The sequence below is a fragment of the Strix uralensis genome, chromosome 2, assembly GCF_047716275.1.
Source record: "Strix uralensis isolate ZFMK-TIS-50842 chromosome 2, bStrUra1, whole genome shotgun sequence".
Classification (NCBI taxonomy): domain Eukaryota; kingdom Metazoa; phylum Chordata; class Aves; order Strigiformes; family Strigidae; genus Strix; species Strix uralensis.
This window is the reverse complement of record NC_133973.1, coordinates 50969371-50988218: the sequence shown is the minus strand read 5'-3', so window position 1 is coordinate 50988218 and position 18848 is coordinate 50969371. Positions and strand designations below refer to the sequence as shown.

The 18848-nt window shown below is 41.0% G+C and overlaps 1 protein-coding gene across 4 annotated transcripts in view; it reads right to left on the bottom strand.

The window, feature by feature from the left end:
- SH3KBP1 (SH3 domain containing kinase binding protein 1) overlaps positions 1 to 18848 on the bottom strand; it is a 238498-nt gene that overhangs the window by 168821 nt on the left and 50829 nt on the right. The window contains exon 1 of one of the 4 annotated variants that reach the window (XM_074858677.1): positions 13880 to 13987. The exons of the other annotated variants lie outside the window; for them this stretch is intronic. Within the exon in view, the coding sequence (XP_074714778.1) occupies positions 13880 to 13969 (90 nt within the window). The 5' untranslated portion in view covers positions 13970 to 13987. Of the gene's footprint in view, positions 1 to 13879; positions 13988 to 18848 lie in introns of those variants that run through there. 4 annotated transcript variants of the gene reach the window in all.

Here is an 18848-nt window from a genome sequence, read left to right as displayed (position 1 = left end):
ACATATTTCATTATCTACCATCTATGCTATCACTAAATTTAAGTTGGCACAGACTACAGGGCACAAGGAAAGAGTTTGTTTGCTTTGGACTTCTTTTTTGCTGGAGTACTGAACAGGGTGTGAACAGTGACAGGAGTCACGTGAACCCACTGAACAGCTGAAGTGCTGGGGCAAGAGCCTTCATCTATAAATTGGGAAGGGAAGTAACTGGTATGATCGAACATGTTTGGTAATTATTAGTCAATGTGCTAAGGCCTGCAGTTCTAACAGCTACAAGAAGCTCCTAAAATCAACAATTTTAATTAAATCCTTAAAAATCATGTTTATCATTATTATTTCATATTCATTTTTTTAAAAAAATCACTCCCTCAGCTAGATAAGCTTTATCTCACATTCACTGTGGCCAGACCCACTCAAATAAACATGCAATAACTGGCAGCAGCCATAAAAAAGCAAAAAAGAAGCTTGAATAAGGGCTATACTGGCCAAGTAATGGTCAATTCCATGTTTCCTGAATTCTTAAATATTTATTAAATACACATGCAAGTCAAAAGGAAGCCTCTGGTCTCCATTTATTTCCACAGTTACACAAATCCTTAAACAGAACCAAGCACCCCTTAACATTAACACCATTGACAATTTAATAGTAAGCCATTTGCCGTTTGTAAAACAAAGGCTGAAGACACAGGTGACCAAAACCAGTGTTTCAGCTTCTCCCTTCTCACTCTTTACAACATGGAACAGTATTCCGTTCTTCTCTCAGGTTCTCCTGTACCTCATAACACCGTCTTCAGCACGACAGTTTCACTGATCAGCGATGAAAAATAAAGCAGTTCAGTTTTCAATAACATGAAATTCCCTCTCACACTTCTAATTTTCTTTTTATTCAAATCTATTTACACGACACATATATGCAATTCTCAAGGAACTACTATATATGTACTTATTTGTCTTAGTTCATCTCTGCAGTCCTTTCTATTCAGAATTTAAATTTCAAACGTCATTTTCTATACAAAGATGCTTCTGATGCCAGAAAATAAAACCGTTTTTCATTTAGTTACTCAGGTTTCCTGGTAGATCAGCGGCACCTGAAAATATTTACTCAGATTTCTGAAGTGCGCAAGAAAAACTGGAAAAGCATACTATTTCTTTTTCACAGAATCATAACTCTGACCTTGTCTTTGGATATTTATTTTCATTCACTCAAAATTTGTGGCAGTTGGCTACAAATTACACTTTTCAAATAAGTATTATAAAACCACTGCTAAACCTGGTTTCAGTAAGCATCTCTGGTCAAATACTTTTACCAGCTCTCCAAAATTTATAGCACAGTTTTAAAACAAGTGAGGAAATTCTATTAAATCACAAGAATTACCATAACTATTTGCCTTGTGTTCTTAATTGACATACACAAGCACTTATGTATCTCATAGCCAATAAGGTTAACTGAATAAAACCAGAGAAAATTAGTATCAATCTTCACAGCACATTTCTAAACATCAGCAATTTTTAAAGTACTCGCTGGAGAGTACAGCTGAATTTTACCTCCAGTCTCTTCTCATATCACTTCTTTTAAACTTCTTTCCCTACTTTAACAACACAAGATGTCCAAAAGTAAAGATGTCATGAAGAGTATTTTGATTCAAAATATTTTCCAGACTCCACTGTTCCACAGTGAATAGTGTCTTTGGAAATTATTTTGTATAAATGAATAACAAAACTGTATAACTGTTCAGTGTATTAAGTAACAAAAAAAATTGCCATAGCATATGCAAAATCCTTCTGACAATGTATAAGGCAAGACAGTACTCAGTTGACACTCATCTACACTCCATTTCATTTTGTAAGCTTTATTTCATAAATCTAATCTTTCCCAATTAAGTGGATGCTTTAATTCAATTATTTAAACAAAGAACACTCCGATTCTTTCAATCCTATTCCCCAGTCACTGCTTGAATGGGTGTCTGTTGGATACATTAGAAAATGATTATTATCTAGAAGTGACCAGTAGAAATTCTGTCCAAATGGATTGTAAAACAAAGCTGGGAAATCTAGCTGAGTCATGAAACCTGTGAAAGTTGCCCAGATTTTCTCACATCTTTTCCTTGAAAAAGCTATCCCATTTCAATGCTACAAAATACGGAAGCGGTTATTTAGATTTTAACATGTTGAACTCAATTCCACACTTGTGTGATCCAATCTGAAGCAGAAGTAGCAACACTTGACTTCACGTGCATCACCTGTAACTCCAACCAGGCCGTAACAACTGGCTGAAGGAGTTGAGAAGTTTTCTATTTGCAGGGCAGAGAGCAATGATACAACACAGAGTTTAACAGTAGCAAGAAAAAATGTTTGGTAGTTCTCATCCTGTCTATATATAAAAAGTTAGCTCTATATATCTGTAAGGACATTCATAGCAGAAAAGCACACTAGATATCTTTTTGTTATTCAGAGGAAGTAAATCCAGATTTGCAGTGTTTGGATGTCAGAGAAAACAACAGAACAAAATCCAAGACCACAGCCAGATGTCACTTTTGCCTGTCGCAGTGATGTCACCTTTACCAGTGTAATATCAAGTCATTAGCTTTATAACCTTTTATGCTGGATGTGTATGTACCCTGCTGAAACACTGCATCTCAGGAAGGCAAGCACTAAAATCACCATGAGACACTTCTTTACCATTAACATTTTGTACAGACTGCCAACAAAAAAGTAAGCCTCAAAAACTGAGATACAGGTTTGAAGATGCAGGTCTGATTCACAATATATCCATATCAAGCTGATGATAATTTCTAAAAAAGACTTTTGTTATGAATAGCTCGAAATTAAGAGCTCAAAGGTATTAGATCCAGTTCCAAAGCCTGTACATAATCAAACTTCACATTTTATCCACCCCATTTGCTTGGGGGCAGAAGAAAAGCCCATTGTGCAACTGTCCTTTTAGTGCTAGATGCCCTAAACAGATTGAAATCAGCTCTGCTAGGCTAACTGGACAGCCATGAAAGCCTGGAAGGTTTTGGCTGAGATGCAAAAAAGCAGAGGAATCCTCAAAATGGGGGTGGGGTAGGGCATAGGAATGAAGAGAAATGAGGGGGAAAAGAAGACTTAGTAACACGCAGTGCAGGCAAAGAACGCTTCAACATAAATGCATTCTGTCTTCCCACACAGTGCACTGCCTTCCACCCTCTGAAACTATAGAGGCTACCTGGTAAGAAAATAAAAACAATGCTGTTTGTTTTTAAAAGGAAAGGCATATGCTGAATTAGATCCAAAACCTAAGAAAATGTCTGAGATTCAAGTCTATCAGAGTGGGAAGAAAGCCTCCAAATACTGTAACATTTGTACAGGGCAGTCCCCACCTTGTATCCAGTGGAGTTCACTCAGTTTTTGCCCTGTTGTGCTGAAGTACTTTTGTAAATTCACAGCTGAAGTAACTATGCAAGAAAGCTTCCAGAGAAGCTGGAAACTGGGAAAGGCTGTGAACCAACTTTTCTGAATTTCCTTAGACTACAACAGAGCCCTATGAACACCCTTCTAACAGCCCCTTTCCAGCCAGCAAGTATGCCGTATCACAACAGGAGTCTGTGCTGTTCAAAGGGAAAGAGACACCAATCCTACAGTAACAGGCATGTCTACAATGGTCCTGCTAACAAGTTTCACCTAATTATATGCGTTACTTGAGGAAAAAAAGCAAGAGCGTTTGTCACTGAAACTCACTATTCCTATACCAACCAAGACTGAAGAGGAGGGAAAGCGGGGAAAAGAACTCAAGTAATGCAAAAATGAACTGGGCGCTTTGAAACAGGGATTAACAATCCAGCAGGTTAGGCATCAGCTCCAGTCAAAGACCTGGCTGTAGAAAGGGAAACTCCTTCCCTCTCTCCCTTGAAAACCAAGTCAGTCCATAGATTAGGCTGCTAAATACAAAACATGTCCTAACAGAGCCAGAAGTCAGACAAACCAAGTGCTGGGTGTAGAACAGTCCGACCATATAAATCAGCAGGCACTGGCAGACTAAAACCCAGTGTATTATTTACAATTGTTTGATGAACTCAGGGTTTTGAGGGAGAAGGGAGTGAATTTGCAAATTATTTATTCATCTATCTAAAGATGCATAAAACATAAATTGCTCATTTAGGACAAATTATAAACTGTTCTACCTCTACCCAGTCACTTTCCTGAGACGACTCCTGCAGGACAGCAGTTACAGCACTGTGTGACAGCAGCAAATTGAAATTAGCACCTAATTCTTGCAAAGAATAATTAGCATCTGCAACTTTGTACATATAGATTCTGAGTGGTAAACAGAGGAAAGTTCAACTCCATTACAGCACAGTACTGCAATGAGCAGGAGAGGCATATTCACAGCATTTCTCTCCTAGGATTATGCATAGACTATTCTCGATCTGATGTATAGATAGTTTCTGTAAGTGATTACTTGTGGAAACAAAGCTACAGGGAGTTAAGAAGTACAGTGAGCAGCATAGATTACTTTCTATCAGGCCAAGCAGTGTTAAAGATCTCACTGGCACTACCAATTCAGTAAGCTCACTCTTTGAAAACTATTCTTTTTTTTTTATTATTTTTATCTGTACATTTCTTCTATCAGCATATATTGCACACTTAGTCACAAATAGTTAACTGCCTTGGGAAAACTAATGCTAGCATATTATTACATTTCAAAACAGTATCACTAATATAATTTGTTCCTTTCTACTTTGTTCCTTTCTACAGCACTTTCCCCCTTCAATAACAGAAATGCAGCTCTTCTGAACAGGCTTGCAAAAGAGTAAGTACAAACTGTAATATGCATCTAACTCCCCCCCTCCATGGCTCAGGAAAACAAATTATCATCCAAATTACAGGATTTAGAAGTTTATGTTACTAAAAGGTAGGTTGTGGGCAACATCAACTCAGTGATTCCCATACGATGTAATCAAAAACGCAGACATGATGCTACGCACCCTATGGATTGTAGGGTGCCAACCTACCATCGCTATAATTTTGGTTTGTCCTACAATTTCTCAAGGCAATAAAACTAAATGCGATTCAGTGGTCAACAAATCCACCTCCTCTGTCACATTTAAATTATAAGTGACAGTCAGCTTAGCCAGAAAACCTAATTTCACAAAGAAAACAGGCAATTTAAATAAGGCAGAGGAGCTTGGACTTTCTTTTCTTAAAAATTCACAAAGATTTTTCCTGAGCAAAAGAGATCAAGCAAGCAGTCAGTGAGATTAGATCGCAACCTAATTTTCATACAAATAAAAGAAAGAGATGACATCTATCTACTCAACCAATGCAATTACAGCTTATAAGAAAGAGCAAGATGGGCACTGGGAGTAGATATTCAAAGCACTTCAATTTTCAAAGCATCAAGCCCAGAACTGGCAGGTTATACAGTATCATATATAAAACAACAAAAAAATGGTTTAAAGGCAGTATTACACTCCAATTTTGAGAAGTAACAAGAAACACTAGAGTGTCGGGTTAATTCAGAAGAGTCTACTGCCTATTCTTCTCAACTATCCATTACTGCTGAATGTTGAAAACAGGGCACCAGACAAGACAGACCACTGCTACAGCAGCTCCTTCATTTTAAAGTGTAACCTCTGTCTCCACACAGGAATGATGGTACTTATCACCTACATGCACTGATTTGAAGCAATAACCTGTACTTTGGTGACCTACAAAAGATCAAGTCTATGGCACTGGCAGTCCTATTACACTACCTCACTAATGCAAGTCTTATGCAAGAATACAATTGTTATCTAAGTATTTTCAGTCCTTTTGCCATAGGCTTTTAAAAGCCAGGGCAGTCCTCTGCTTTTCAAAATGGGCTTGAAAGAAGTGAGAAATAAGATCCTTGTGCTAAATTGATGAGATACAATCCCTTCTATTACACATAGAAAGGAACTTCAATTGGCATAATGAAAAAAAATTATGTATTTTTAACCAGAGATTTTGCATTTAGATTTAATAAGCTGTTGGCTTCTCCAGCTGCTCAAGCAACACAACAGATGAAATGTAAGCCATAAACCAGGGCATACATTTTTAAGCTTCCTTTCAAAACCTGCAGAGTAATTTCTTATTCCATCATGCCAAAGCTCTTCAAGCATATATGTAGCAGTCAAAAGGAGAGTCCTGCCCTTCTCTCTTCCATGAGGTACTAAGTGGGTGCTGTGGTTTAGGCCCAGCTGGCAACTAAGCATCATGCAGCTTCTTGCCCACTCCTCCCCTCTCCCAGTGGGATGGGGTGGAGAATCGGAAAAAAAAAGTAAAACTCATGGGTTGAGATAAGAACAGTTTAATAACTAAAATAAAATAGAATAACAATAATAATAATAAAAAATATAATAGTAATAATAATTGTAATGAAAATGGATATAACAAAAAGAAGGAGAAAGAAAACCAAAGGAAAAAAAACAAGTGATACACAACACAATTGCTCACCACCCGCTGACTGATACCCAGCCAGTCCCTAAGCAGTGATCCACCCTGCCAGCTGACTCCACCTAGTTTATATACTGAGCATGACGTCCTTACGGTATGGAATATCTCTTTGGCTGCTTCAAGTAAGTCAGATGTCCTGGCCATGCTCCCTCCCAGATTCTTGTACACCTGCTCATTGGCAGAGCATGGGAAACTAAAAAATCCTTAACTTAGTTGTTGCTAAGTAGAGTTTATCCTAAAACATCAGAATCACAGAATCACAGAATCATCTAGGTTGGAAAGGACCTTGAAGATCATCCAGTCCGACCGTCCAGCACTGACAGTTCCCAACTACACCATATCCCTAAGCGCCATGGCAACCCGCCTCTTGAACACCTCCAGGGATGGGGACTCCACCACCTCCATGGGCAGCCCATTCCAACACCTAACAACCCGTTCTGTAAAGAAATACTTCCTAATATCCAGTCTAAACCTTCCCTGGCGCAACTTGAGGCCATTACCTCTTGTCCTATCGCTTGTTACTTGGTTAAAGAGACTCATCCCCAGCTCTCTGCAACCTCCTTTCAGGTAGCTGTAGAGGGCGATGAGGTCTCCCCTCAGCCTCCTCTTCTCCAGACTAAACAACCCCAGTTCCCTCAGCCGCTCCTCCTACGACATGTGCTCCAGACCCTTCACCAGCTTCGTTGCCCTCCTCTGGACACGCTCGAGTCATTCAATGTCCTTTTTGTAGTGAGGGGCCCAAAACTGAACACAGTAATTGAGGTGTGGCCTCACCAGTGCCGAGTACAGGGGTAAGATCACTTCCCTGTCCCTGCTGGCCACGCTATTTCTGATGCAAGCCAGGATGCCATTGGCCTTCTTGGCCACCTGGGCACACTGCTGGCTCCTGTTCAGCTGGCTGTCAATCAACACCCCCAGGTCCCTCTCTGACTGGCAGCTCTCCAGCCACTCCTCCCCAAGCCTGTAGCGCTGCTGGGGGTTGTTGTGACCCAAGTGCAGCACCCGGCATTTGGCTTTATTGAAACTCCTACAGTTGGCCTTAGCCCATCACTCCAGCCTGTCCAGATCTCTCTGCAGAGCCTCCCTACCCTCGAGCAGATCAACACTCCCACCCAGCTTGGTGTCATCTGCAAACTTATTGAGGGTGCACTCGATCCCCTCGTCTAGATCATCAACAGAGATGTTAAACAGGAGAGGCCCCAAAACAGAGCCCTGGGGGACACCACTCGTGACCGGCCACCAACCAGATTTAACTCCATTCACCACCACTCTTTGGGCCCGGCCATCCAGCCAGTTTTTTACCCAGCAAAGAGTGTGCACATCCAAGCCTCGAGCAGTCAGTTTTGCCAGGAGAATGCTGTGGGAAACGGTGTCAAAGGCCTTACTGAAGTCAAGGTAAACTACATCCACAGCCTTTCCCTCATCCAATAAGCAGGTCACCCTGTCATAGAAGGAGATCAGGTTTGTCAAGCAGGACCTGCCTTTCATAAACCCATGCTGACTGGGCCTGATCCCCTGGTTGTCCTGCATGTGTTGTATGATGGTACTCAGGATGAGCTGCTCCATCAGCTTCCCGGGCACCGACGTCAAGCTGACAGGCCTGTAACTTCCTGGATCATCCTTCTGACCCTTCTTATAGATGGGCGTCATATTGGCCAGTTTCCAATCTGTCAGCACCTCCCTGGTCAGCCAGGACTGCTGGTAAATGATGGAAAGCGGCTTGGCGAGCACCCCAGCCAGCTCCTTCAGCACCCTTGGGTGTATCCCGTCCGGTCCCATAGACTTGTGTGTGTCTATGTGATGCAGTAGGCCACTGACTTTCTCCTCCTGGATTGTGGGGGGTTGTTCTCCCAGTCTCTGTCCTCTGGCTGAGGAGGCTGGATTCCCTCAATACAACTAGTCTTGTTATTAAAGACTGAGGCAAAGAAGGCATTAAGGACCTCAGCCTTCTCCTCATCACTTGTTATCATGTTTCCTTCTGCATCTAGCAGGGGATGGAGGCTCTCCCTGGTCTTTCTTTTGCTACTGACGTACTTACAGAAACATTTCTTGTTGTCCTTGATTGCTGAAGCCAGAGTAATTTCCAGCTGGGCTTTGGACCTCCTGATTTCCGCCCTGCATAGCCTCACAGCATCTTTGTAATCACTGTGAGTGGCTAGCCCCTTCTTCCAAAGGCTGTAAACTTTCCTTTTCTCCCTGAGTTGCAGCCAAAGCTCCCTGTTCAGCCAGGGTGGTCTTCTCTGTCGCCAGCTACTCTTACAGCACCTGGGGACTGCCTGCTCCTGAGCCATTAACACTTCCTTCTTAAAGAGTGTCCAGCCTTCCTGGAGCCCTATACCCTTCAGGATCATCTCCCAAGGGATCCTTTCAAGCATGTGCCTAAACAAGACAAAGTCAGTCCTTTTGAAGTCCAGGATGTCAGTTCTGCTTAGCCCTCCCCTGGTCTCTCTAAGAATAGAGAACTCTATTATTTCATGATCGCTGTGCCCTAGTCGTCTTCCGACCGTCACATCATCCACCAGTCCTCTGTTCACAAAGAGGAGATCCAGCAGGGCACCTTCTCTGGTCGGTTCTCAGTGTGTTATTAGCATTATTCCCACACTAAATCCAAAACACCCTGTACCAGCTACTAAAAGAAAACTAACTCTGTCCCAACTAAAACCAGGACAGTGGGTTCCTCTAGACCCAAACTGAGCCATGTCTGTGAAGTAGGAGTCTCCATACTTTACTATGAAGGCTGTAATAGGAAGCAGTACTCCAAAGATTCTTCTGCTGGTCTCCAAGGTATCCATAACCCACAACTAGTCATGCAATAAGTTTTGGGCTAGGCTTTCTCCACTCAGCAGTTTTTGGGTGTGTTTTTTTTAACCTTTATTACTAGATATGGAGGTTCAGGCTCCACACAGAAAAAAATTTCCAAATCCACTAGGAAATGCACTCTAAGCTGTCCTACTGCGCTAGGAATGGAGCTGCAGGGACAATCAAACTGCTAACACAGACCCAGGAACCCAATCCTACAGTGTAAAAAATGTGCTGAATTGGTGAAAGGCTGCCAGACACCCGGGATCATTGTTAGCTACCATGGTTACTAACGGAGTTTTAACTCTGCAGGCTGTAAACACCACCATGTATAGAACCAGCTATAGAGTTAATTAGTTACAGAGAAAGGAAAAACTTGTAGTGTGGGCAGAGAGGAATCTCATATGGACAATCACCTGCAGCTTAACTATATGGACTTTCCAGAACCCTTCCAAAATAAGCATAGAAGACACCAAGGTTATGGCCCATCCTTTCAGGCTGTTCTTAAGATATATTTCAGGATATTATCTCCAGTTTCTTCCCTGCCCCCCCCACCCCACCCCCACCCCCCCCCAATTACTCTACTTTGAATAATCTCTGAGGCACAACAGGGGACATCTCACTGCTTCTGCTTCATAATCCTGACAGCACTTAGTCATCTGACAAATGCTATTAAAAAAAAAGTAAAAATGAAGAGGAGAGGGGGAAGGTAGAGTGAAACAAAGTGAAGTAAGATACTGGCATCATGTTTTCAAGGAAGGCTCATTTAAAAATAACACTAGAAGAAATATCAAATAATTTAAAAGGTCAACCAACAGAAAATGCATTTCATCACTTATATTCTTCACTATTAACTCATCACAGCTTTGACAGATCTTGCTCGGCTACATCACTTCTAAGTTACGCTTAACACTAGGCTGCTTCAGGTAGTCCTCCTCTTCCTTTTAAATTATTTTCAGAAATACCATGGAGTATGCCTAATAGGTGAATCATGGATTCTTTCTATACTGTCTCAAAGACAAGCAAATTAGTTTTCTTCATAGTAATGAATCTTAGTTAAGTAAACAGACAACTCCAAATTTTTAGAAATATGTATTTTTTGTAAAAACTATGAAAATACTTTTTTTAAGACTGGATAAGATATCCACAAGAACATTTCATTACTACAAAGTTTTCTTTGTTCAGGAATAGAGCAACCTTTTCTTCAAAATTTCAAACAAATTTCCTTTTTTTGAAGTGATATGAATGTAGCATGTTGTGCTAGACTACAAAAAAATAAGGAAAAATTATGCAACTTAAATAGTGTATCTCCCCCTCTTCATCCCCTACTACATATTCTGCACTGTCATAGCTTCCATACCACCACAGCCACAAATACTACCTTCATTCAAAGTCTAGCAGAACAAAAATATACCACATGCTAGCACGCCTGAACCACTTTAATATGCCTAGCACATAAATCTAGACAAGTGACGCAGTTTTTGCATGTGCCATCAGCCCAAGTACACACCCAGGATCTTTGGAGAAAGTCTCCCACGCCGTCTCAGCTCTGCGGCTGCTACCTGGGTGAGCTGCAGCAGCGGGAATGGGAATGCAAGTGCAGGGCAGAAATAATTTGTGAAACACCGACTCCACAGAGACAGCAGCCTCCCAGTAAGCCTGCTAGCAAACTGGTTTCTGGCCAAATAAACTACTTCTGCCTTTTACACAGAAACCCCTTCCCCAATAACAGTGGGAGTAGAAATGAAGTTTTTGGAAGGTGACTAGTGTGTATGTAGCTGACACATTTACCACTTCTTTTTTCATATTAGCTTTGGATTTGCTACATTAATCTGAAAATATTCAGAAAAGAAAAGCCTCATCTGTCCTTCCAGCATCACTAGAGAGTCCACAGGATGAGAAATAATTGTTTCTTTGGGACACAGAGTACATTGCAAATATTCTGGTTACGTGTATGTAACATAATAAAACTTCATATTGGTATTTTGCAACTTACATAGGTTACAGGTGGTTTTATTTTTAAATACACTGTAAATGTCCCTGTAAATAGTAACATACAATAGAATTAACCTACTAGTTCATAACATCAGCCTATTTACTCAAAAAAAAAAATTAGTGCTGACACAGTTATCTTGGAGTTTTTTCCCAGTTAAATGGGTAAGTTAATATTCCATATCAATGCAAAGAATTTCTGCTTTCAGTCTCCCTCGTTACTAAGATTAGACAACACCTCAGCTCCCAGCTGGGCTACAGCAAGAATAACTCCTCTTTCCCCAGACCCAGATTCTCAATTCCCTATCTTGAGCACCCTGTGGCGGATTTTACATACCCTGTATTAAATGGCAAAGATGGTGGCAGAGGCCACTGAAGAAGGCCTAAAGAAATGTGGGGGTTTTAGTACCTCTTATGCCTCAGAACTAAAAAGAAGCAGAGAAAAAAAACATGTAGGAGATGACAAATGCATTCCCAGACTCCTGAGAAACTGTAAGAACATGGAAACAACAATAATGTCTATTTTCATGTGCAGTGAGAGAGCAACCACAGATTGTGAAACAACCCTGAAGCACTTTATTATGGTGATTCAGATCCATTCACCATCTCAAGGGAAAAACAAACCTCCTATCACCACCACCAAAAAGCCAGTCAACTGCCACCTCATCACCCCAAATGGTTTGCACCATTTTGTTCTAATAAACATGCAGAGGCTTTCTAATAAACATGGACAGGAGCTTACTCCAAGTCTAACTGAAGGATCCAGCAGTTAACAGCACTGGTTGAATCAAGACACAGTTCAGGACCCTGCTATTGCCAGGTCAGACAGCATGTCAGCTGGAGTGGAAAAGAAAATTAAAAATAAAAATATGCCTTCATTTCCCAAAGGGGAAGCCCCTCATAAAGAGAAGGTTTAGTGTGACCCTTAAGTCCCCTTTCTGTACTGGTCCTTATGATGCCCAAGCAAATAGGTGTATCCCTACCTTAGGCTCCATGTTCATGAGAAACAAAAAAGGATTCATAATACTGCCAAAAGTGGAATGAAATATTTCATCTGTTTATGAGCATGTTTACTTTTTTTGTTTACCTTTAACACTAACATACTTATTTGAAATTAAAAAGGTTCAGTCTCATAATACAGAACTTCCAAAGCACATAAAAATTCCTAATTTTAGCTTTCATCGCTGTTTCTGATGTTCATAACATCTTTAAACTGTTTGCGCCAAGGAGTAAATTGAAGCAGGATATTTGTAATGCAATTACTTCCCTCATAATAGTTATGTGCTACTAAATCTATTTAGTGGGCTCTGGAACAGTACAAATTATGTAAGGGTGGCTCAGTACTATCTCTGCCAAGCAATGAGCAGATATTAGATATTTCAGTCAATACTGTATCTATTTGTTACCTCAGGAGATTTTTTGTGTGTGTGCGTGTGTGTGTATGTGTGGCATATAAGGAAATACATTTTGCTGTTTCACGATTCTTTTTCCTTCCATCACTAACACCATTTGCATTTCAAGCTGGACACCTAGTACTCAGGAGCTAACACACATGATGCTGCATGAACTGGGAAAAAACTACATCATGAACAGGACAAGTAGTACAGTACTTTTAGGAAATAATATTTTACTTAATTTGCAGTAGCTAACAGTATAAATATAAGACAAGAAGAATCAAATGTAGAACAAATGGTTATTAACCAAATACGTAATACTCTTTGGCATGTGGACACAGATCATAACCAGAGATAATTATGCCTGTCACTAGTTATAAGTTTTATGCAGATAAATGAATTATCCAGCTAAAAATCCAATTTACCTTTAATTGTTTGTTGGTATTTTGAATTTGGAACCTGATCTTTTTTCTTTCTTTTCATTTATTTCATTTTATGCATCATGGATTAAAACAAAGCCATATAATTTGGCTGATGTAGCAGTGATAATTTTATGGTTTTTTAATAGCTTGCTAGAATTAAAAATAGGGAAACATTTATTTTGTACAAATACTTATTTTCTTTGGTTCTTATTTGTCTAAAGCTATGTTTTAAGTTAAAAAACAAGTTGAACAACAAAATTGACCTGCTTTTATCCTTTGAAAATGTAACTTATACTTGCACAAACTGCACAGGATTCAAGTAGTACTCTCCACTATTGTTAATTATTTCCTATTGTAAAACCTGTATTTATCTAGCTATTATCTTGACAAAGTTTTTAAAAAATCTGTATAACACAATGTTTGAAATTTAAAAAGAGAAATGTCAAAATCTTTCTCTTTTTTTATTTCTAACAAGAACTATTTCTAGAAAATAGCTTAGGACGAAGTAGTTTTAACTATCCTAAAATCCTAAACCTTTGGAAAACACCCACTTTGAGGCATGTTTTAATATACCATGCCTTTAAATATTACCATGGGTAATACTTATACAAGGAATATGCTTTTTGGTATCCAGATAAAAATCTGACAAATATGGCAAAAAATAATAATCTGAAAAATTTTTTAAAAGTACACAACTGACAGATTTAGGAAGAATTGCTAAGATCTCCACAGATTTCACCCTCACTGACCAAACTGGAGCCTCTATCCAAGCCTAAAGCAAACCACACCGCACATACTGGGATGCTCAAGTGCACTTACCACAAGGCTGCAAGGAGAAGGGCAGAATTTCCCTCCCACGGCAGCTCTCAGTTGTGCCAGGCAGGGTTGAAGCCCAGCATAGAAACTCATACCAAAGCTAAGCCTTAGCCCTGTGCTTCCAGTGGCCCCATGGTAGTACCACAGCAGAAGGAAATCAAAGAAGATCAAAAGTTGGAGGAACAAAAATACTGAGGGAGGAAAAGCATTTATCGTGAAATAAGGATCTGAAAAACTTGTTGGGGAAGGAAACAAGGGGCTGAGTGAAGGGTGAAGCACAGCAAATTCAGGGTGATGACCTGGGATACAAGGAGGGGAAGAGGGGAAGGAAATACAGAGCTGGAGGAAAAGAGGAGGAGTCCTGGCCTGGCTGAAAAAAGATGACAAGCTTAAGAAACCCTAGAGGTGTGAGCGAGGATGGGGCAGTCATACCTGACAAGGAACGGAATGTCAAGAACTGGCTGAAGCTTAAGCAAAAAGAGCCAAGAGGAAGGGAAGGAAAGCAACTGAAACAAGATAAGGAGCCTGAATAAAAAAATGAAAAGGCTGCAGTAAGGCAGGAGCCTTGTAGAAAAATAGTCTGGTACGATGTAAATCAAAGACTAAAGAAATACTATGTCCTAGGTAAGCTGGCCTTTCCTGAAGTGCTGCATACAATTCTGCTATAAAAAAAGGACTAATCACACTTACGGAAGTAAAGCAAAGAGCTGGGTGGATCAGTGGAAAGGAGAGGTTGGGGTGCTCGCCAAGCCGCTTTCCATCATTTACCAGCAGTCCTGGCTGACCGGGGAGGTCCCGACAGATTGGAAACTGGCCAATGTGACGCCCATCTATAAGAAGGGTCAGAAGGATGATCCAGGAAGTTACAGGCCTGTCAGCTTGACGTCGGTGCCCAGGAAGCTGATGGAGCAGCTCATCCTGAGTACCATCGCACAACACATGCGGGACAACCAGATGATCAGGCCCAGTCAGCATGGGTTTATGAAAGGCAGGTCCTGCTTGACAAACCTGATCTCCTTCTACGACAGGGTGACCTGCTTACTGGATGAGGGAAAGGCTGTGGATGTAGTTTACCTTGACTTCAGTAAGGCCTTTGACACCGTTTCCCACAGCATTCTCCTGGCAAAACTGACTGCTCGAGGCTTGGATGTGCACACTCTTTGCTGGGTAAAAAACTGGCTGGATGGCCGGGCCCAAAGAGTGGTGGTGAATGGAGTTAAATCCAGTTGGTGGCCGGTCACGAGTGGTGTCCCCCAGGGCTCTGTTTTGGGGCCACTCCTGTTTAACATCTCTGTTGATGATCTAGACGAGGGGATCGAGTGCACCCTCAGTAAGTTTGCAGATGACACCAAGTTGGGTTGGGAGTGTTGATCTGCTCGAGGGTAGGGAGGCTCTGCAGAGAGATCTGGACAGGCTGGAGCGATGGGCTAAGGCCAACTGTAGGAGTTTCAATAAGGCCAAATGCCGGGTGCTGCACTTGGGCCACAACAACCCCCAGCAGCGCTACAGGCTTGGGGAGGAGTGGCTGGAGAGCTGCCAGTCAGAGAGGGACCTGGGGGTGTTGATTGACAGCCAGCTGAACAGGAGCCAGCAGTGTGCCCAGGTGGCCAAGAAGGCCAATGGCATCCTGGCTTGCATCAGAAATAGCGTGGCCAGCAGGGACAGGGAAGTGATCTTACCCCTGTACTCGGCACTGGTGAGGCCGCACCTCAATTACTGTGTTCAGTTTTGGGCCCCTCACTACAAAAAGGACATTGAATTACTTGAGTGTGTCCAGAGAAGGGCAACGAAGCTGGTGAAGGGTCTGGAGCACATGTCGTACGAGGAGCGGCTGAGGGAACTGGGGTTGTTTAGTCTGGAGAAGAGGAGGCTGAGGGGAGACCTCATCGCCCTCTACAACTCCCTGAAAGGAGGTTGCAGAGAGCTGGGGATGAGTCTCTTTTACCAAGTAATAAGCGATAGGACAAGAGGTAATGGCCTCAAGTTGTGCCAGGGAAGGTTTAGACTGGATATTAGGAAGCATTTCTTTACAGAACGGGTTGTTAGGTGTTGGAATGGGCTGCCCAGGCAGGTGGTGGAGTCCCCATTCCTGGAGGTGTTTAAGAGTAGGGTCAACATAGGGCTTAGGGATATGGTGTTGTTGAGAACTGTCAGTGTTAGGTTGGACTAGATGATCTTCAAGGTCCTTTCCCACCTAGATGATTCTGTGATTCTGTGAGAGGACACTTGAAAGCAGAAACCAAAAGAGCTTGGCCTGTTTGCTGGGTTGAAAACATATATGATTGCTCTCTAAAAATACATCAGAGGGGAAGGAATAGTAAAATAACAGGAAGGGAAGGAACCATTTAATCAGAAATATAAATCATGAGAAATAAATGAGCTAAGATCTGCCAGGAATAATTTTATGCTAAACAAGGAAGGAAGTTTTTTGTTGTTGGGTTTTTTTGGTGTTGTGTTTTTTTGGTTTTTTTTTAAATCATAAGAGCAGTATCTTGAATAACATCTGAAAAGAAGCAGAGAAAACTTTTTTTTTAAATGCACAAAAACCGCAAAAACCTATCAAGCTAACAAGCCAAAACCCTCCCTCTAAAAAACCCCTCAACTACCACCTTTACATCTTTTACAGCAGAACTTGCTGAGCTAATAAAGAAGAGCCCTCAGAGGTGTGCAGGAGCAGCAGACCCCTCACCTGGACACCCTGCCCAACAGGGCCTTACGCCAGAGCTGCCTTTCTTCTCCCCCTCCTGACAGCACTGGAGCCAGTAACATGCTCCAAGACAAAAACCACACATGGTTCTTCTCTCTGCCAGCTTTGCTTTTAGCTTCTTAATTTCCAGTGGCTACAGCCAAAAGCAGGGAGCCAGCAAACCACAGTTTACTGAGACCATCACACAAAGACAGTGTTTTGTTGTTTTGGGGTTTTTTTAAGCTCTGCGCTCTGTCTGACTTTGAAACATCTGTAATGCTCTTCTGACATCTCTGTGTACAACTCCACAGTCAAAGGAAAGCAGCACTAGCTGAATGGTTTTTGTAATATAGAAATATATTTTATTGAAAGACCTGTAAACTGAAATAACAAGAATTCTGGATCTATTCTGGGACCCAGTGTAAGTCAAAAATAACACACACACACGTTTTCTACTTTGACAAGAGGCTTTGTTCTGTTTTTAACTGCTGTTTGATCACCATCCTACTTGCATTTTAAGTAGATCTACTCATATTTAAGGGTAAAGTCCTGTTTCCATTGAATTAAATAGGTACTATAGTGGTTTTTTGAGTGGAGTCCAGGATTTTACTCCAGACAAAAGATTCACCTTGGAACTACAGAATGAAGTAGTTACAATTGGTTAATCTTTCCATTCAGGAGAAAAGCTGGTACAACATACCACAACTGAAAACATTTCATTTTTATTTAACCAAAGTGGTTCCAAAACAACCAGACTTCCCTTTAAGCAAAATGATCTAGAAATTAACCACAAGTAATTCATCATTTGTTTGCTATGAGGAAAAAGACACACCGGTCCCCACAACAGAGAACTCCCCAGAACAACTGGTTAATTGTAGGTTTCATTCAGTAGTTACTGGGCACTTTTCTGGTGAAAAAAAGGCACAAAGCCATTCCACTGTTAAGTAAGTATGTCATTTTGTGGGTAGTATCATAATGAATACTTTTAGTCTGCATAATTATTTTCAAAAGGTCTTTTTTATTATATAAATATTTAAACAGGAATAAAAACTCCAGCTAATCCATCTTCCAACTCAGGCAGACTCCAGCCCACCCACATACCTTTTGTCCTAACTCTTGATTTCCAGACATCCAGGATATTTTTATGTTATTTATGCGAAAAACAAAAATACTTTCAGTTAAAGTCACATTGGTCACAGATGCCCTGCAACCCCAAACAAAGGGCTTCAGCTCTGATCACACCCACATCTCAGGTTTTGTTCAAAACTGATTATTCCTTTCTTTCTCCTGCAAAGAGAATTTTGAAAGCATGACCCCATCTTAATCAGTTGTTTTGCCCACCTGCATATACAGATACACTGTCAAAGGCTACTCCAAACTCATGTGTCTTTGCCATACGTTAATACTAACTTCCACTGATCTCAAAGCCTTTCTGATACATTGCTTCCACAAAGACTGAGGGTGGGAGAAGAATGCACAAGACCAACTGCACCCAGAAAGATACCCTCCTTCACAGGGCAGCTTCCACCTCTTGCATGAAGCACACTGAAACCAGATCAGCACTATAAGAACAATGGAAGTGAATGAATAAGAATAGCTGGTAAGAAAAGTGAATGGACCTGCTCAAATCGAGTCCTCCACACATTCCCAGTAAGATTAAATCCTTTAAAAATGCACCACAAGATCCTATGCCCTAGCAAGAATGCTAATCTCAGAGTTGTGGGTTCGAGCCTCTAAGAAGAAAAATTATCTCAATCCCAGCCGAAACCAGGACAGGCACCTACCTACTGCCTGTCTCACTGTCCTCACTTTCTTTAAAACATTCCTACACTAAAAGACTATCCTCAGTGGCTGGGTTGCTGACTTCCCCCACACCCTTTTTTTTTTAAAAAAGCAATATTTCTGAGTTGCATGAGTGCACCATTGATCAGGTTTTAGTACAGCTTCTTCTCTTAAAAAAAAAATAATATTTGGAATTCGTATGTTCAAATGTTCCAAAAGGTCCTCCTTTCCTGGTAAATGATGAGAAATCATGCACTCATACTTATTAGAAAGACATACTTCCCAACATCAATGAAATTACTTTGATTTCTCTACTATATGATCAAACAAAAAATAGAAAATGTGTTTTTTTAAAAAGCACAGTTCAGTTTAAAGCACAGCTGAAATCACCAATCTAATTGTAGATTTATCCCTGTCTGCATCACCATTATCTCTTAATCGCTGCACTGCTTTTTAAGAAAAATGTGAAAATGTGTATCAAGTAGGTAAATTAATAAGAAAATA